Raw genomic sequence first — 21,170 nt, forward strand, 5'->3', positions numbered from 1 at the left:
GAAAGGAAAAAACAAGAAAAGAATGTACGAGGGGAGAAAAGAAGGAAGGAAGGAAAGAAGGAAGGAAGGAAGGAAGGAAGGAAGGAAGGAAAGAAAGAAAGAAAGAAAGAAGGAAGGAAGGAAGGAAGGAAGGAAGGAAGGAAGGAAGGAAGGAAGGAAGGAAGGAAGGAAGGAAGGAAGGAAAGAAAGAAAGAAAGAAAGAAAGAAAGAAAGAAAGAAAGAAAAGAAAGAAAGAAAGAAGAAGAAAGAAGGAAGGAAGGAAGGAAGGAAGGAAGGAGGAAGGAAGGAAGGAAGGAAGGAAGGAAGGAAGGAAGGAAAGAAAGGAGAAAACAAGAAAAGAATGTACGAGGGGAGAAAAGAAGGAAGGAAGGAAGGAAGGAAGGAAGGAAGGAAAGAAAGAAAGAAAGAAAGAAAGAAAGAAAGAAAGAAAGAAAGAAAGAAGAAGGAAGGAAGGAAGGAAGGAAGGAAGGAAGGAAGGAAGGAAGGAAGGAAGGAAGGAAGGAAGGAAGGAAGGAAGGAAGGAAGGAAGGAAGGAATGAAAGGAAGGAAGGAAGGAAGGAAGGAAGAATGAGGAAGGAAAGAAAGGAGAAAACAAGAAAAGAATGTACAAGGGGAGAAAAGAAGGAAGGAAGGAAGGAAGGAAGGAAGGAAGGAAGGAAGGAAGGAAGGAAGGAAGGAAGGAAGGAAGGAAGGAAGGAAGGAAGGAAAGGAGGAAAACAAGAAAAGAATGTATGAGGGGAGAAAAGAGGAAGGAAGAAGGAAAAGAAGGAAGGAAGGAAAGAAGGAAGGAAGGGAGAAAGGAAGGAAGGAAGGAGAGAGCAGAAGGAAAGAAGGAACAGGAGAATTTGGTCATTTTGACCCGAAGACACTACAGGGGTTAAGCTTATTTTTCGTTGAGAAAGAGGGAAAGTGTCCGTCGCCGCTGCAGAAATATCACCTGGAAACGCCGCCGTCCCCCCCGTCCCCTCCGTCCCCCCCACCCAGGCAGCGGCAGCAGCCGCCTGAAAAACACCGGCAGGGCAGGCCTCGGCCGTGGCGGCGTTTGCTGCAACGAGACAGACAATATAAATAATCGCAAGGAGTGGCTTCTTAAAAGTGGGCAATTCATTATTTTTATGAAGTCCAATTATAAACAAATTTTAATCCATTAGGCGAGCGTCCATTCTAATTAATCAACGGGAGTGAAGTGAAGTCGGTCTGGTTTTTCTCTCCGTTCTCCACGGATCAGCGGTGCATATTTCAGATTTCAGCATCTTTTTCTCCATTCGGAGATGAAAAAAAGGCTCCAAATTGCAAAGCTAAACTGTGAATCCGTTGCTCTCTCCACTTCTGGCGCCGGGATGTTTCCAGGGCATTTGCAGATGCTTGAAATAATCTCCAATGTTTTTGCTCAATCTGCTCTGAGGATGGGTGAAATAAATACTTTAAACTAATTAATGTAAGACCAGCTGTTCCCGGCACTCGGCTGGCGCTGGTGAATATTGATGGAGGGATGGGGGGATGAGGGCGGGGGAACGGCCCTCTCCTGTTTGTACAGGATTCTACTGCCACGTAAACACGTATGAATACTGGATGAGAAGAGAAGCCGCTGAGCTCGACACGAACCGCGGCCCAGATCAGATCAGACTCTTACGGAGGATTAACGACGTCTGAACGTCTGAACGTCTGAACGTCTGAACGTCTGAACGTCTGACGCCGACGAGAACCGGCCGAACCGGCGTCATGTTAACGGTCGAGCAAAAGGTTGAAAGAGCAATTTCTGCAAATAAGGCGACAGTGAACTCTATAGGACGACGTCGTGTGATATTTATGTAGAGTTTAAGCTAGAACAGTTACTTATTGTGTCAAAATCAAAAGTATACACTGTAAAAACTCAAAATCAAAAAAATCTTCAGCTTTCCAGGTGATATTTTTGCAGCAGCGGGGACACTTTCCCTCTTCTCAACGAAAAATAAGCTTAAAGAGACAAATGGATCGCTGCAATTGGCAGAAACAACTGGATTCCAGTTTCAGGCACCGGAACGTGGATTTTGTATCAGGTGCACTGCAAAAAAATCTCATTACACTTAAAACAAGACTTATTACCAGAAAAATAACTTGTTATTTCACAATTTTCACCAGTTTCAAGTAAATTTTCGCTTGAAATAAGTAGAAAAATCTGCCAGAGGGACAAGATTTATCTTCTCATTACAAGCAAAAAAATCTTGTTCCACTGGCAGATTTTCTACTTATTTCAAGTGAAAATCTACTTGAAACAGGTGAAAATTGTTGTTTTTTCCAGTGATGAGTCTTGTTTTAAGTGAAATTCGATTTTTCTTGACTACAAAAATGAAACATTTTAACTAGAAATAAGACAAATATTCTTGTTAAGATTTTGAGTTTTTGCAGTGCAGCAGGAGCCCCCCCCCCCCCCCCTTTATGATCCAGGTCCTGGATTTTGTTACTACAATCTAATAAGTTAAATTGAAGAATTTTGACGAATGTCCTTCCTCTGTTCAAATGATATTTATTTTGCCAAATTGAGTATTTTAATTGAACATATACAGCCTTCACTTGCTGTAAATGTACAATCGTTTGTGTACTTGCGATCCATACCATGTGATCATTGGTGAGTTAAATAAATGATGGTGAACCGGTGGCCCGGCCGTGCATGAGTCCTCCGGTTCTCCGGTCCTCCTTTCCCCCCTCCTCCTCCGGAGAGGCTGGACGGCAGATGGCTGCGTCCCCGTCCCCCCCCCTCCTGCTGCTGATGCAGGAGGATGATGTCATCTCAGCTCTGACAGGCCCCGGGGCCCCCGGGGGCCCAAACCTGCACGCAGCCAAATCAAGGCCAGGAGTTTGGATAATTAGGGCCCGAGCACTGACAGTGCTAGGGCCCTAATGTATCTGTAGGAATTGTTCTTTATTTTCCTTCTTCCGACGAAAGGAGGGCCTTTTTTCCCCCTAAACGTGCCCAAAAGTCACCAAATTTTGCACCAAGCCAGTCCTGGTGATAAATGTGATATTTAATGGTTTGATATAAAGAGTCGTGTCAACAAGCCCCAGGTTGGGGTGCAGGGTCGGGGAAAGGTTGAGAAGGGGCAGGGCCAGGGAGAGGAGTCTTGACGGACAAACCTCTCCCCGCCTGCCCGGGCCGTTACCCTGCCCCTCTCACTCCCACGCTGCAGGATCCGGTGTTTTACATTCAGAGATGCTCTTCCCCACCGGCAGAGGATGCTGCACCGTGTACAAAAGAGAAAAGAGAGGAGAAAAAGGGGGGGCCAGTACAAGAAACTACAGGAGCGACTCTAACACACTAAAGTTTACACTACCTAGAGATTTACCAACACCAGCTAGAGGTTTACTAAACACTAACTATAGGCTTTACTAAACAGAAAGGTTTTAAGTTTAGTTTTAAAGGTGGAGGTGGTGTCAGCCTCTTAACCCAGATTGGAAGTTGGTTCCATAGTAATGGTGCCTGATAGCAGAACGCCCGCCCTCCAAATCTACATTTAGATACTCTAAGAACTACGAGTAAACCTGCACTCTGAGAACGGAGAGCTCTGCCAGGAACATAAGGCACTATCAGGTCTTGTAAATACTGCGGAGCTAAGCCGTTTATACGCAAGTAATACAATTTTAAATTGGATTCTGAATTTTACGGGTAACCAATGGAGCGACGCTAACACTGGAGAGACGTGGTCTCTCCTGCTAATTCCTCTCAGCAATGCAGGGTCCAGGCCAGGATGCAGAGCTGCAGTCTTACACACTTCCCTGACCCTGCATTTACAGACTGTTTTTACAGCCAGAACGGCTCACATTGGTACCAGTGGTTGTTCCCTCCCTGACCTCTTGATCTCTCTTCCAGACGACCCCCCCATGTGCACCCCGACGGCGAGGGACAGCTACGAGCGGCTGTCGCTGGGACAGGCGCTGCCGCCCGGATTCCCCTCGCCCTTCCTGTTCCCCGACGGCCTGTCGTCGATAGAGACGCTGCTCACCAACATACAGGTACGGACTCACCTGGACCCCCCCATGCAGACTCACCTGCGTCCAGTCGTCCTCCGGGACGTCTGGACGCAGGACACATGTGGTTCCGGTCAAACACGACCTCATCAGCCGGCCGTGGCAGAGCTACCTGCCACCCGTCACTGCAGAAACTACTGTCTTAGAAAGTTAAAAAGCCTTGTTTCAGGAATAATAAGACTGTTTTCAGACGTATTTGCTATTTCTAAGAGTTCTAGTCAAGCAAATCTTTCTTACTCTTTTGGCTATAGAGATATTTCTGCTCATAATAATACAAATTTGACTAAGATTGACTAAGATATCTCTACCCGGGTCTTCAGCAGGAGGTTTCCCCCCCTTATGATCCAGGTCCTGGTCCAGGTCCTGGTCCTGGTCCAGGTTTCTTCCTCCTAAAGGGGAGTTTTTACCTGCCACTGTTTATGTTGATGTAATAATTGCTTGGGGGTTCATGTTCTGGTTTCTCGTAAGATCCTGGAGAAACTTCTGTTGTAATAGATGCTATATTACGGAAAAGAATCAGGGCCATGCAGGAGAAAAAATATTTGAGAGGGGAAGATTTTTTTTTTATTGTGCACTTCGAGTAAAAAGTCGAAATGTTGAGAAAAAAATGGAAATGTCGAGATTAATATTGAAATATAATTTCGAGAATAAAGTCGAATTTTCTCCTTTTTTCTCAACATTTCAACTTTATTCACGAAATTTTGACTTTTTTCTCAACATTTCGACTTTTTTCTCAACATTTTGAATTTTTTCTCGAAGTGCACAATAAAAAAAAATCTTCCTCCTCTAAAATATTATTTTTATTTTTCTCCTGCCTGGCCTTGGTACTTTTCCGTACTATATAAATAAAATTGAATAAAGTTGAATATTTTTGCTCATAATAAGTCAGATTTGACTAGATTGAGGAATATTAGGCCGATCAGTGTTAAGAGCTGCAGCAGCGAGACTCCGGGGGGGGGTTTCTGCTTCAGGTCGACCCCCCGACCAGCTCAAGCCTCTTCAGGTCGACACATTAAATATCTCATAGTTTCAGTCGGACGATGACGCAGGACCAGCGTGGTCCAGGCTGCCCCCCCCCACGCTGAGGTCTCCGTCTCCGTCTGCAGGGACGGGCCTCGGCTCAGAGACCTGGTGATTAGTGAGCCCCAACTCTCCTCTTAGCATCTCCAGTGATGATCTAAACTCTGAATATTTATACACAAATCAACAAAACCAACCCAAGCAGAAAATGAAGATAAAGAAACTTGGAATTAATTAGTGTGAGAAGCATCAGCATGTAGAGTTGCATCTGCACGTGTTTGCAGACGGGAGTATTGTAGTCTCGACAGACGTAGTCCTATCGTCGTGTAACGTGCACTGTGAGGAGCACGTGGGGCGGCAGAAACGATGCATGATGGGAAACCTGTCATCGTGATTCTGAGGGGTTCAAGTATCGCTGATGCTGGAAATGAATCTTTCACCGCGATTTAGAGAGTTTGATGAGCAGCAAATACCAACTTACGCTGCAAAAACTCAAAGTCTTACCAGGAATATTTGTCTTATTTCTAGTTAAAATGTCTCATTTTTAGTCAAAAAATCTCATTACGCTTAAAACAAGAGTCATTACCAGAAAAAGTACTTGTTATTTGACCATTTTCACCTGAATTTTCACTTGAAATAAGTAGAAAAATCTGCCAGTGGAACAAGATTTATCTTCTTATTACAAGCAAAGAAATCTTGTTCCACTGGCAGATTTTTCTAATTATTTTAAGTGAAAATCTACCTGAAACAGGTGAAAATTGTTGTTTTTTCCATTGATGAGTCTTGTTTTAAGTGTAATGACATTTTTCTTGACTAAAAATTTGACATTTTAACTAGAAATAAGAGAAATATTCCTGTTAAGATTTTGAGTTTTTGCAGTGTAGCTCACAAGTTTGAGAAAAAAGTCAAAATGTTGAGAAAAAAGTCAAAATTTCAAGAAAAAAGTTTAAATGTCAAGAAAAAAAGTCAAAATTTCGAGAAAAAAGTTGAAATGTTGAGAAAAGGAAAAAAAAAAAAAAGAAAAAAGGGGGGAAAAAAAAAGGAAAAAAAGGTCAAAACATTTTTGAAAAAGCTGCAGGAGCCACTAGGGCGGCGCTAAAGAGCCGCATGCAGCTCTAGAGCCGCGGGTTGCCGACCCCTGCCCCCTCTGGGTGCTGCTCATCTAGATTTAAATGCATGTGTGTGTGTTTTTTCAGGGCCTGCTGAAAGTTGCCATCGATAACGCCCGTGCGCAGGAGAAGCAGGTTCAGCTGGAGAAGACGGAGCTGAAGATGGAATTGTTCCGGGAGCGGGAGCTCCGGGAGACGCTGGAGAAGCAGCTGGCCATGGAGCAGAAGAACAGAGGTACGGAGTTCTGTCAGTCCACGCTACCTGTCAGTCCACGCTACCTGTTCTGTCAGTCCACGCTACCCATCAGATCTGCTACTTTGTGGTTCTGATCACAGTCCATTTTCAAAGTTTGATTTCCACCCCCATCATTTCTTGCATCCCTTCAGTCCAGGCTGCTGTTAAAGGCGACATCCTGAAAGGGAGCATTATTTGATAGGATGTTACTAGGCTATCAAATAATTCTACCCCTGAAATATTGATGTAAAATGGATAATATGGGATGTTGAGTATTTGATCCTTCAAAATACACGACCCATGACATGAATTGCTTCACACTTTGTGAAAATAATACGATAAAGAGGGAAAAAAAAACTATTCTATGGCTTTATTTGATATTCATTCAGTCATTCTTCCGGCTCTTCTTCCGGCTCTCGACGAAGGCGGACGCTTTTTCTGCTCCTCTCCCTTATCTCTCCTAAAATCATGGAATTGATTAACTGGTCTCTCAGCACAATTTACCACATTTTTGCAACCAGAAGTCAGGGGGTAAGGGAGCCCTCCTGCCCCGATGGAACTTTTTTTGCTGGATACACAATGGATTCCTACAAATACTGGAAACCTAGAACTTGGAGAAGTTGGAAGCTCGGCTTGGCGGAAATTGATCACAAATTCGTCTGTTTGGAGTCGCCATTGATGAACCAGAGACTAAAGGCAGACGGAAAATTACTGAGGCTGCTTGTTTTTGCAATATAATTGTTGATTCTATAATCTGACCTTGACAGGGCGGTTTTGGCCGATCGCTCTGGTCACAATCTTCCTGGTGGAATGTAAACAAGATGACTCTGCCCCCACTAACCCTCCCCCTCCCACAAACATCTGTGGACCTGATTCAGAACTGTGCGCCACGAAGCCGCGGCCCTCACTTGGATGTACTGTGCCGCAGTAAAGGAAGTGGTTTAGGGAGTAAAACACAGTAAAGGAAGTGGTTTAGGGAATAAAACACAGTAAAGGAAGTGGTTTAGGGAGTAAAACGCAGTAAAGGAAGTGGTTTAGGGAGTAAAACACAGTAAAGGAAGTGGTTTAGGGAGTAAAACGCAGTAAAGGAAGTGGTTTAGGGAGTAAAACACAGTAAAGGAAGTGGTTTAGGGAGTAAAACAGTAAAGGAAGTGGTTTAGGGAGTAAAACACAGTAATGGAAGTGGTTTAGGGAGTAAAACACAGTAAAGGAAGTGGTTTAGGGAGTAAAACACAGTAAAGGAAGTGGTTTAGGGAGTAAAACACAGTAAAGGAAGTGGTTTACGGAGTAAAACACAGTAAAATTGTAGCTCTACAAAGGTAGAAAACCATTAGGGAGCATATTTCGACAAAGCAGCAGGAATGGACAGAACACCAGAGTCTGTTAGCGTAATTGAAAACACGCTCATGTAAAATGGATCAGATTCACACGCCGACTGGAGCCTTTATGTTTAATGAGAGAAACTCGGGAAAATATCCCCAATAAATCTTTCAATTAGCTTTTATTCCCTGCAGCAGTTTCACCCGCTCACGCTCACTATTTGCTCTCTTAGATTGTTTTATATTTATATATCATACAATATGTAAAATTAATTGATTTCCACTTTCCCATTAGGCTGTGCCAGATTTAGAGGGAACGGTTATTATCTTTGGTGGCACCAAATAATCGGATTTCAGCCTGAAACGCGGCTCTGTGATTGGTCGAGAGCTGATGTCACTTTTCTTTCTCTCTCTCATTCTTACAATGGCAAGAATTACGTTTCTATACGGTCAAAACGTACAAAGACCGGGTCAAATAGAGGATTACTAAAGTAATCTGTGACAATTCGTACAGTGAATTAAACCAATTTGACAATTCTACATCACAATGCCTGTTTCCAGGTCTTATCCATCACTAGTGTAACTTTGCACGGTTTTCAAAATTCAAAAATTCAAATGTCAAGAATTAATTCGATTCCTATTCTTAAGATTCAGAATCAATAACTGCGTTTCCATGCATCAATAACCCTTTTAAAACCCGAATATTGGCAATAACCCGAATTTGCACGGCCATGTAAACACCAATAACCCCTTTTGAATAACCCGAATTTGCTCATCTTCTGGTTTTTAAAAACCCCAAAAATCCAAGGCACTCTTCTGCAAATATAAAAAGCCTTTATTTAAATTGGCTATTTCATGTAGAAAAGATTAAAAAAGTGGGTTACAGCCCACACGTTTTGGCCACAGCCTTCCTCAGGGTGCAACACTCAACGCATTGATTCTCCTTAAATAGGATGATTGAAAACACCTGGGCAGGTGGGAGGACAAATATAAAACAAGAGAAATAACAGATAATGTCCAATAGATGGCTCCACCAATTGTTAAACAATTAAATACTGGAGATTAGGAGAAGAAAAGTTATAAAAAGGACTGAAATCAATATCCTCAATACCCCAATATGAGCCCTGGTATGATCCAGATATCCCAAATGATTAATTACCATGTAAACGGAATATTCCCAATGTTTCAGTAACCTGAATATTAACAATAACCCGAATTTTGACTGCATGTAAACGTAGTCAATTATCACGCTTTGATCCAATTAGATTCCGATATTGATTTGGGTTAGTGTTATTAAAACAGTTTTTTCAGCTGGTGCATGAATGATATGACTGTAGTTCTGCAACATATTAATAATAGTATTATATTGAGATTAAACAGCAAGTATTGCAGCTAATGATGCTGTAAGGACCAATCAGCTCCCAGAATGCTGATAGAACTGAAACAGAAACATCGTGTAGAATTACCAAACAGATCCAGGGAGGAAACAGAGACGGAGGAAATCGCTTTTAGTTTTTCACATTTATGACAATTTGGTTTTTAGCATTTTATCCAAATGTAACCCAAAGACAGTATATAAAGCAAAGAAATATAGACAATTTATGTAATTATAACTGAAAACTTTAATGTTTTCATACCTTTAAACATATTTAAAGGCAAAAACATGTCACCTGTTATTCTCGTGTCCAACAAAACATTCATTTTTTTGGCATAAACAAAAAAATACCAAAAGTTGTAATGTAAGGATGAAAAAAAATCAATTTTTAGACATATGAATAAATTTTTAGCAATGAATATAAGAATCGCTTTTAGTTTTTCCCATTTTTGAGAATTTGGTTTTTAGCATTTTATGCAAATGTAACCCCAAGACAGTATATAAAGCGAAGAAATATAGACAGTTTATGCAGTTACAAAGGCTCTGTGATTGTCCTGGAGCTCATGTCCCGTCTCTCTCGTCCTCCTCGTCCAGCGATCGTCCAGAAGCGTCTGAAGAAGGAGAAGAAGGCGAAGAGGAAACTGCAGGAGGCGCTGGAGTACGAGTCCAAGCGGAGAGAGCAGGCGGAGCAGAGCCTGAAGCAGCCGTCGCCCTCCGACAGCCTGCGCTCGCTCAACGGCCAGGACTTCCACAGTGAGAAGACTTTCCTCTTCGGGGGGTTGGGGTTGAGGGGGGGATTCCTGGTCCTGGTGGCCCATGAGCAAACAACCACAGTCTGCTGTTTCATGTCTTATCTTCCTCATGAATCTACTCGCTTATTATTATTATTATTATTATTATTATTATTATTATTATTATTATTATTATTATTTTTTTTTTATTATTATTATTATTATTTGTATTATTATTATTATTATTATTATTATTATTATTATTATTATTATTATTATTATTATTATATTATTTATTATTATAATTTATTATTATTATCATTATTTATTCATCATCATTATTATTATTATTAATATTATTTTATTATTATTATCATTTGTATTATTATTATTATTTAGTATTGTTAGTATTATTATTATTTATTATTATTATTAGTATTATAATTATTATTTAGTATTATTAGTATTATTATTATTTATTATTATAATGTATTATTATTATTATTTTATTATTATTATCATTATTTATTCATCATCATTATTATTATTATTATTATTATTATTATTATTATTATTATTATTATTATCATTTGTATTATTATTATTATTATTATCATTATTTATTAATCATCATCATTATTATTTTTTTTTTTATTATTATTATTAACATTATTATTATATTATTTATAATTATACTGTATTATTATTATTATTATTATTATTATTATTATTATTAATATTATCTCGTCACTTATCTGACTCGGCTCTGAAGCCGGAAAATCTCTGAAATACAGTATTTTCCGGACTATAAGTCGGAGTACAAGTCGCACCAGCCCTAAAATGCATAATAAAGAAGGAAAAAAACATATATAAGTCGCACTGGAGTGTAAGTTGAGAACAAGGAAAGGCAAGTTCGTTGTATAGCACAATTCAAAAAAAGTATAGCACAATTCAACACAAGGTAATTTAAACCCGTAATTCCATGCTGATTTAGTGGCTGGTGTTTCTAAGTTCACTAGTTTCTAAATGCAGCGTTAGCGGCTCGTCCTCCGGCCGGTGACCAGAGCTGGTAGAGGAGCCAAAACTGTACTCAAGTAAAAGTACTGTTACTTCTGAATAATATGACTCAAGTAAAAGTAAAAAGTATAGTGATGACGGCTGGATGACGGGTGGGTGTCGGGGTTTAAATGCAGCGTTGCACTCGTGCACGCGGACACTGGACAGTGGTGGGTGTCGGTGTGTCGGGGTTTAACGGCGGCGATCCCTCTCTCCTCAGACTCCCTGACCCCTGAGATGGAGAGTGACCGCAGCTCTGGAAGAACAGATGCTGAAAGGACAATACAAGGTACGGTCCCGGACGAGCCCATAAATCTCTGCTTCTCCCTGGCTCTCACTCTGCTCCATTTTCTCCTCTGCTCTCACACACACACACACACACACACACACACACACACACACACACACACACACACACACACACACACACACACACACACACACTCCTCCTGGTGAACATTAGCCTGCTCCTGCTGCTCAGACATCCACCACCATCTGGGCCGCAGCACTAGGTCAAGATCATTGGTTTTCTGTCAGAATAATATTATTCTCTCACTTGACTCGAGGAGGCCGAGCCGCTGGAGTCGGGTCTTTGTCACAATCACAATCAGAGCAGCAGAACAAAACAGAACCGCCGTCTTCTACGGTTTAATCTGTTTATGGATATTTTACATATTATGGAACTTTCAGTGGAAATAATTTAATTGTAATTTTTTTTCTTCTTTTTTTTTAAGGGGGGGGGGGGGTTTCTTGTCTTGCTTGTTTTATTCTGTTGTTGTGTTATTGACTAGGTTTACGTACATCTATAACCCTTTTCTAACCAGAATATTAGCAATAACCCGGTTGTAAACACTAGGGATGGGCAGTACGGACTAAAAAATGTATCACCATAATTTCTGACATTTATCCTGATAACGATAAAAATGATGATAAAAAAATACAAATTCAACTCCATCTTTGTATAAATCTATCTCACTCTCAGATCCGCCATGTTTGTTACACAAAAACATCATCAACGGGAATTTATCCTTTTTTCTTTCTTTCTTTCTTTCTTTCTTTCTTTCTTTCTTTCTTTCTTTCTTTCTTTCTTTCTTTCTTTCTTTCTTTCTTTCTTTCTTTCTTTCTTTCTTTCTTTCTTTCTTTCTTTCTTTCTTTCTTTCTTTCTTCCTTTCTTCCTTTCTTTCTTTCTTTCTTCCTTTCTTTCTTCCTTCCTTCCTTCCTTCCTTCCATAAATCAGTTTTACACAAAAACATCATCAACAGGAATTTATCGTTTTTACCGCGCAATGACAAATTCTTACCGTGGGGAATTTTTTTGAATCGTGAACGGTAAAATATCCCCCATTCCTAGTAAACACCAATAACCCCTTTGAATGACCAGAATTTGCTCATATTCCGGTTTTTAAAAACCCCAATATGACCTCTGGGTTACTCCTTTTAAAACCTCAGTAACTGGAATATTGACCTTAACCCCAATTTTGACTGTATGTAAATGTAGTCACTGGTTTAATCTGTTTATGGTAGGGCTGGGACTTTATCGCGTTAATTACAATTAATTAATTACAGAAAAATAACGCGACCAAAAAAAAATAACGCATTTAAATCGCAATTCACTTTTGCACTGCAAACAGTTGCGGAACGTTTCTCATTGCACGAGTTCCCGGTATAATGGGACCTTTCCACCAGCACCTACTCAGCCCGACTCGTCTCGCCCTCATTTCTTTTCAGCACCCAGATCAGAAGTAAGAGGTTGGAGAAGCTGCTGTGACGTATTTGATTGTGTATCTAAACAGAAGACAACAACACAGACTGTGTTTCCATGCATCAATAACCCTTTTAAACCTGGAATATTGGCAATAACCCGGTTTTGCACGGCCATGTAAACACCAATAACCCCTTTGTATAACCGGAATTTGCTCGTATTCGGGTTTTTAGGGTTCCTACTTTTCTAACCTGAATATTGGGTCATGTTTAGCCTAATGGGATATCCCCATCAAACGGAACAGGAATTTGTTTTCTGCGCATGTTCTTTTTGCAAGGAATCTTCACATCAGGAATCATCAACAGCCCAGTAGAAGTCGTTTTGTTTCTTGGTCCTTTAGTTCTCCTTTTCCAGCGTCTTCCAGAGGAGCTTGATCTGGTCTGGAGTTCCTACAAATGCTGCTTCGCGCAACTTTTCCCTCACCTTCTTTTAAATCTTCTATCCTGGTACTTTCTACCGTCTACAAATGCAGAAATGTTCATATCCTTCATTACATTTATGAAGTGATTAGTCTCCTCCTGGTCTTGGTTTCTCCGTGTTTAGAAGAACTTCCTGGACTCAAAAGACCAGGATTCCTTGTGAACAGAGCATGTGCAGAAAACACATTCCTGTTCCGTTTGATGGGGAAATCCCGTTAGGGTAAACATGACCCAATATTCAGTAGAAAAGGAGTAACCCAGGGGTCATTTTGGGGTTTTTAAAAACCGGAATATGAGCAAATTCTGGTTATTCAAAGGGGTTATTGGTGTTTACAACCGGGTTATTGCTAATATTCCGGTTAGAAAAGGGTTATTGATGCATGGAAACATAGATAATGTTGTTTTGTTGGATCACTACAGGGTGATTTAAAGGTTATTGCTCTACAATTGCATCCATAATTGTTCGATTTAATTGTATGCATCAACAAAATAATAAAAAAGAGTTAATCACAAAAAGAATAGCACCTAAAAAGTTCCTTATTTACAAGTCGGGCCGCGTTAATGAGTCATAAAAGCAGAAAAAGCAGCGCGATCGTCCTCTGATGGAGGAATTGTGGGAATCAATCCCTTTCATGAACGAGGCCGGTGGATTTTAATGGTTTGTTTGTTTGCCGGCCTTCGGGGTGCCGTTAGCTCGGAGAAGGGCGCCGCGGCGATAACCTCCGCCGCCGCGCCGCTATCTGTGTTTACCCAGATCCAGCACCTAGCAGAGGTTGGATACCTCATTATTACTGCACCGTCCTGCTCTAAGGCGCCGCCGCGGCGTCGGCCCGGCACCTTATCGGGGGGAAGGAGGTCCCGACCTCTCCGGGAGAAACGCTGCACCTCGTCTGCTGTGGAAACAGGAGAATATTCATCTCTGAGAAAACAGGAGAATATTCATCTCTGAGAGAGAATAAGTTAGATCCTTTTAACTCTTTAATGGGCCGTTAGTCTGATTGAACTTCTGCATCTTTGAAGGAGAAACGAAGGAGGAACCGAGAGATGATTCACCGTCCGTCAGATTCATGTCCGAATCAGGGAACCTGCTCGTCCTCGTTCAAATACGATAACTCGTAGATACAGAGAGATGGTAGAGAAATCATGAAGTGATTGAAGAGTAATCAAAGAGTGATCGCAGAGTGATCGTATAGTGATCGTAGAGTGATGGAAAAGGGATTGTAAAGTGATCTAAAGTGATCATAGAGTGATTGTAGGCCAAAACGCAGCTCCTGAAGCTCCGGCCTGCAAACATGCACAAAAGAGAAAAAAGGGGGGCCGGCACAAGAAACTACAGGAACGTTGGACAAAAACGATAGCTATGAGATACTTATAATAAATAAAAATGGTAATGGAGAAGAGAGGAAGGGAAGAGGAGAGGAGAAGAAGGGTGAGAGGCACCGCCCAGCGGATCATGTCGGTGCCCCCTGCAGCATAGACCTATAGCAGCATATCTACCACCAAGCTATATTTGAGACTAACTATTATAGTCTTGTTCTATAGCTGCAACTATGACTACTGACTCTAACACACTAGAGTTTACACTACCTAGAGATTTACCAACACCAGCTAGAGGTTTACTAAACACTAACTATAGGCTTTACTAAACAGAAAGGTTTTAAGTTTAGTTTTAAAGGTGGAGGTGGTGTCAGCCTCCTTAACCCAGATTGGAAGTTGGTTCCACAGTAACGGTGCCTGATAGCAGAACGCCCGCCCTCCAAATCTACATTTAGATACTCTAGGAACTACGAGTAAACCTGCACTCCGAGAACGGAGAGCTCTGCCAGGAACATAAGGCACAGAGTGATCCTAGAGTAATTTAAAGGGATCATAGAGTGATTGTAGATTGATCTAAATTCCTCCACTCCTTTTCTCCTTTTCTCCTCCATTCCTTTTCTCCTCCACTCCTTTTCTCCTCTACTCCTCCATTCCTCCACTCCTTTTCTCCTCCATTCCTCCTTTTCTCCTCCACTCCTTTTCTCCTCCTCTCCTCCATTCCTCCATTCCTCCATTCCCCCACTCCTTTTCTCCTCCATTCCTCCATTCCTCCACTCCTTTTCTCCTCCATTCCTCCTTTTCTCCTCCATTCCTCCACTCCTTTTCTCCTCCACTCCTTTTCTCCTCATCTCCTTTTCTCCTTTTCTCCTCCTTTCCTCATCTCCTTTTCTCCTCCACTCCTTTTCTCCTCATCTCCTTTTGTCATTTTCTCCTCCATTCCTCCTTTTCTCCTCCATTCCTCCACTCCTTTTCTCCTCCACTCCTTTTCTCCTCATCTCCTTTTGTCATTTTCTCCTCCATTCCTCCATTCCTCCACTCCTTTTCTCCTCCATTCCTCCATTCCTCCACTCCTTTTTTCCTTTTCTCCTTTTCTCCTCCAGTCCTCCACTCCTTTTCTCCTCCTCTCCTTTTCTCCTCCATTCCTCCTCTCCTTTTCTCCTCCATTCCTCCACTCCTTTTCTCCTCCATTCCTCCACTCCTTTTCTCCTCCATTCCTCCACTCCTTTTCTCCTCCATTCCTCCTTTTCTCCTCCACTCCTTTTCTCCTCCATTCCTTTTCTCCTCCACTCCCTTTCTCCTCTCCTCCTTTTCTCCTCCTCTCCTTTTCTCCTCCATTCCTTTCCTCCTCCACTCCTTTTCTCCTCCATTCCTCCACTCCTTTTCTCCTCCACTCCTTTTCTCCTCCATTCCTCCTTTTCTCCTCCACTCCTTTTCTCCTCCATTCCTCCATTCCTTCTCTCCTTTTCTACTCCTTTTCTCCTCCACTCCTTTTCTCCTCCTTTTCTCCTCCACTCCTTTTCTCCTCCATTCCTCAACTCCTTTTCTCCTCCACTGCTCCATTCCTCCACTCCTTTTCTCCTCCACTCCTTTTCTCCTCCATTCCTCCATTCCTCTCCTCCTTTTCTCCTCCATTCCTCCACTCCTTTTCTCCTCCATTCCTCCACTTCTTTTATCCATTCCTCCACTCCTTTTCTCCTCCATTCCTCCATTCCTCCACTCCTTTTCTCCTCCTTTTCCTCCACTCCTCCACCCAGATTGGAAGTTGGTTCCATAGTAATGGTGCCTGATAGCAGAACGCCCGCCCTCCAAATCTACATTTAGATACTCTAGGAACTACGAGTAAACCTGCACTCTGAGAACGGAGAGCTCTGCCAGGAACATAAGGCACAGAGTGATCGTAGAGTGATTGTAGATTGATCTAAATTCCTCCACTCCCTTTCTCCTCCATTCCTCCACTCCTTTTCTCCTCCATTCCTTTTCTCCTCCATTCCTTTTCTCCTCCATTTCTCCTCTTCTCCTCCATTCCCTTTTTCCTCCATTCCTCCACTCCTTTTCTCCTCCTTTTCTCCTCCTCTCCTCCACTCCTTTTCTCCTCCTCTCCTCCACTCCTTTTCTCCTCCTTTTCTCCTCTCCTTTTCTCCTCCATTCCTCCACTCCATTCCTCCACTCCTTTTCTCCTCCATTCCTCCACTCCATTCCTCCACTCCTTTTCTCCTCCACTCTTTTCTCCTCGACTCCTTTTCTCCTCCATTCCTCCATTCCTTTTCTCCTCGACTCCTTTTCTCCTCCATTCCTCCACTCTTTTCTCCTCTCCTCCTTTCCTCCTCCTCTCCTCCTCTCCTCTCCTTTTCTCCTCCATTCCTCTTCTCTTTTCCTCCTCCTCTCCTCTCCTCCTCCTCTTTTCCTCCTCCTCTCCTCCATTAATCCCCCCCAAACGTTGACGTTGATAAACGGCGCTAGCGACGGCGAACGGGCCGAGTTTCGTCCTCGACTCCGACTAAAATAATGAGGGCATAATTTTTACAGAACTAATTATTTCTATTTGTCTTTTGTCACACTTCTCTAATTCTGCGATATTAACACAGTCTGTGTTTATTAATTGCTTTTACAGTTTTTGACTCGGGTCCAGGAGGAGCGCGGCTCTTTTCTCAGCTAGCGCCTCGCTAGCGCCAGCGCCGCCTGCCAACGGTGCGCGCGTGAATATCTTCCCCACTATCTTTAGTTCCCCCCCCCCACACTCAAGTTTACACGACCCTGTGCACAGAGAGATAAAGTTCTTTGTTGCAAGATTAAACATCAAAACAGTTAAAGTGAAATTAAAATTAAATGAACGAATGTCACTGAAGCAAAAAAGACTGTAATTAATGGATCCCTTAATTGTCTTCATAAAATATTTGCATGGGCATAATTTGCATAATTTACATGTATTAATTAATCTTTCAAAGGAATTTTATGCTGAGAGAAGCCAAAAAAATTCCCTTTGTTTTATTTAGCATCTAATGAAATATTTATTCTCTTTAATGAACTTTTCATCTTGATTTGAATATAAAAATAGTGAAGTTTGAACATGTTTTAATGAGGCTCTTTCATAAAACAGTGTGTGAAATCGTCACCGTTTTTCTTCCCGGTGTGTGTAACAGCAGATGTTTCAACATTTGCTCTCGTATTGCACACTTGCCGGGGAAGTGGATGCCGCTAATGAGAGCGGCTTTCATGATAATTCACGCTATTAGAAGTCAGATCTTTAACGATATTTAACGAGCTGCTCGGCGCCGCGGCGGCGGCGGAAAACGTCGGCTCGGGTAAAAACAAAGATGTCTCTGCTTTTTATGATCACGCCTACGAGGAGATGGAAGGTGACGTCTCATCCCGTCGTGGAGGAGACGCTTAAACTAGTGATGGAAAAGCCCTGAATGCAGGCATTGTGACGTAGAATTGTCAAAATGGTTTAATACACCGTACGAATTGTTACAGATTACTTTTGTAATCCTGTATTTGACCCGGTCTTTGTACGTTTTGACCGTATAGAAACGTAATTCTTGCCAGTTGTGTGAGAGATATGGAGCTAAAACAGTCTCATAATTCACAAAAGCACACGCCGATCCACAAATGCACAGGACAAAATTCACAAATGCACAGACCGATTCACAAATGCACAGACCGATTCACAAATGCACAGACCGATTCACAAATGCACAGGACAAAATTCACAAATGCACAGACCGATTCACAAATCCACAGACCAATTCACAAATGCACAGACCAATTCACAAATGCACAGGACAAAATTCACAAATGCACAGACCGATTCACAAAAGCACAGACCAATTCACAAATGCACAGACCAATTCACAAATGCACAGGACAAAATTCACAAATGCACAGACCGATTCACAAATGCACAGACTGATCCAAAAATGCACAGGACAAAATTCACAAATGCACAGACTGATTCACACGTGCGTAGGACAAGATACACAAATGTATTTTTGATGCACACACAAATATAACCTGATTTACAAACGTGTTTTTGTCTGTGAGATGCGCTGGATTTGCGTGTGACTTTTGAGACTCCCCTGACGTGACTCGATCCACAAATACGTTTTTTTTTTAACACGGAAGGATCTGCAACCAATCAGATGTCTTCAGCATTACCTGTCTTCCTGGTTTTTATTCCTCTACGATATTGCATTATATATTTAATTATCGTTATCGTCACATGACTAGCATTTTCGTTCGTTGCGTCTCGTTTTCCTCGTTTTTCTTGCTCCTGTTCCAGACTCTCCACCGTCTTGAGGTCTCTAGTCAGAGCTTATGCAGATGATTCCCAGATCTACGTTGAACTCTCATGATTAGGATCCTTTTTCTATTTTGTAATCTACATTTTAGTCTTATTTTTACGGAAGAGTATCAGGGCAAGGCAGGAGAAAAAATATTTGAGAGGGGAAGATTTTTTTTATTGTGTACTTAGAGAAAAAAGTGGAAATGTCGAAAAAAAAAAAAAGTAGAAATGTCGAGATTAATGTTTAAATACAATTTCTAGAATAAAGTTGAAATTTCGTGCATAAAGTCGAAATTTCGTGAATTTCGAGAATAAAGTTGAAATACATTTCGACTTTTTTATTGAAATTGTACTTCGACATTAATCTTTTTCTCAAAATGTCAACTTTTTTCTCGACATTTCGATTTTTTTTTCTCGACATTTCGATTTTTTTTCTCGACATTTCAACTTTTTTCTCGAAGTGCATAATGAAAAAAAATCTTCCTCCTCTAAAATATTATTTTTATTTTTCTCCTGCCTGGCCCTGATACTCTTCCGTACGTTTTTATTCGTCGACGATACTGTATTATATATTTAATTATCGTTATCATCACATGACCAGCATTTTCGTCTCTTTTTCCTCAGGTGATAAAGGTCCGTTGACGACGATATTTAGTCATAATCTTTGTTGCCGGTGTCTCACCTCCGTCTCCATTCCCTCTGTTTCCAGATGGAAGACTGTTCCTGAAGACCACGGTGATGTACTGACGCGGCGGGCGCCGAGCCGGAGGAACCCGAGGAGAGTCCGAGGAGCCCGTTTCCCGGGCCGGTTTTAGTTGGGACGGAACGAAGGCGGCGCCGCTGGAGCTCGGCGACGCCGCCCGGAGCCTCGGCTCCGAAAAATGTAGATAAGAAGAACTTTTTCATCACCGAGGCCGACGTGGCGGTCCGGCCGCCGTGAAGGATAAACACGTATACTGAGCACAGTACACATGTACCCCCCGGTGCATTGTTGGTAATAACTCTGAAGATTTTTCTACCTGTATCTCAGCCAGCGAGAAGCTTCGGGGCCGAAATTCGACTGAAGTTTTCTTTTTTTCCTTTTTTGTATTTCAAATTGAATTGTAAGAAGTTAAAAAAAAATGATGCGTGATCGATCCCACGCGTCCAGGAAAAAGTCGAGCCTGATGTTGGATTTCCATGTTTTCTAAAGTAGATAAACACAATCAAGTTTCCTTTCTACCATTGTACATACGAGAGCGGCCCTGCGGGGGGCGGTGTGTGTATATATACGTTAAAAAGGTATTGTGGATGCAGTAGAGCTACTAGGGCAGACGATACCACCGTTTCTTATAAAAAGCTCCCGTTGGGTTTCCATCCTTCTTTTCCTATAGCTGCCACTTTTGGTGAGAAAGCATGCAGGCATGTAAATGTTTGTCCTGGAATTATGATATTTAATAAAATCCTATATTGTGCTGAACAGATTACTCGGCCGGACGTCACTCTGGTCCGGACGATTTTAAAACCATGAATAACACAATAACATTTCACTTTCAGAAAGGAAGACTTTTGCTGTTGATATTATTGTAATCTTTGTAACAGAGGTAATATTTCTTGGAAGTCGCTGTACATTTTTTGTCACGAAAGTCCCCCAATCCCCCCAAGAGACTCCAGAAACAATCAGTCCGGACCTTTGAGGAGCGAAATCCTTCCCCCAACTTGGTGCTCGGACCCGTTGGAGAGAAACCTTTTGTAGCGTCTCCTGAAGGACCGCGGCGCTGAAACGCCGAGACGCCGTGTATATTCTCCCGTCACGAGCTGATGTCAGTCCTTTAACCTCAAGCAGAAAAACAGTTTAGACCCTTCAATGTTAACAATCAAAAAGTCCCCCTTTCATGTTGTGTTTGTTCCTTTTGTTCCAATGGAGTGTCTCCTTCGTCTGTCGTCACTGATAACTTATATACTTCTGGAATCATCTCTTCATTGTACTTCAAAATTCAAATAAAGTGTTGATGATAAAAAAAACGCACGAGTAAAGTGTGTGGGGGGGAGTGTTGAGACGCATTTTAATGTAATAAACGTCCAAAATGTAATAACTTTGTCATTTCATTTTGTAATAAACTGCCGCATTTTGTAATAAACTACCCCAACGCATTTTGTAATAAATATTGCCGCATTATGTAATAAGTTATTACATTTTGAGAAGATTATTACAAAATGCAAATTTTTTATTCTCTAGAAAGTGTAATAATTTTTTTAATATATTATATCCGTAGGAGTTTTTTTTTTTCCTTCTTCCGACGAAATGAGGGCCTTTTTTCCCCCTAAACGTGCCCCAAAAGTCACCAAATTTTGCACCAAGCCAGGCCTGGCGAAAAAAGAAAAGTCTCTTGACGCCATGGCCGAAACCCAACAGGAAGTCGGCCATTTTGAATTACTGGTGTCATTTTGGCGCAATTTATGCCATTTCTTCGGACGTTAATGCGGCCTGAACCGTAAAGTGCACCCAGGTGTGTTATACATCACAATGTACGTCTCCATCTTGCGACGACGCGCATTACT

The 21,170-nt window shown here is 41.6% G+C and overlaps 1 protein-coding gene across 1 annotated transcript in view; it reads left to right on the forward strand.

Annotated features, from left to right (window-relative positions):
* The window catches only part of dachd (dachshund d), a 246,610-nt gene extending 225,885 nt beyond the window's left edge, over positions 1 to 20,725 (forward strand). Inside the window, 5 exon segments of the mRNA XM_061724211.1 lie at positions 3,848 to 3,990; positions 6,222 to 6,369; positions 9,658 to 9,816; positions 11,071 to 11,139; positions 19,339 to 20,725. Of these exon segments, the coding sequence (XP_061580195.1) occupies positions 3,848 to 3,990; positions 6,222 to 6,369; positions 9,658 to 9,816; positions 11,071 to 11,139; positions 19,339 to 19,376 (557 nt within the window). The 3' untranslated portion in view covers positions 19,377 to 20,725.
* Positions 20,726 to 21,170: the final 445 nt, after the last annotated feature.

Source organism: Cololabis saira, chromosome 6 (assembly GCF_033807715.1).
Source record: "Cololabis saira isolate AMF1-May2022 chromosome 6, fColSai1.1, whole genome shotgun sequence".
In the NCBI taxonomy this organism is placed as follows: Eukaryota; Metazoa; Chordata; class Actinopteri; order Beloniformes; family Belonidae; genus Cololabis; species Cololabis saira.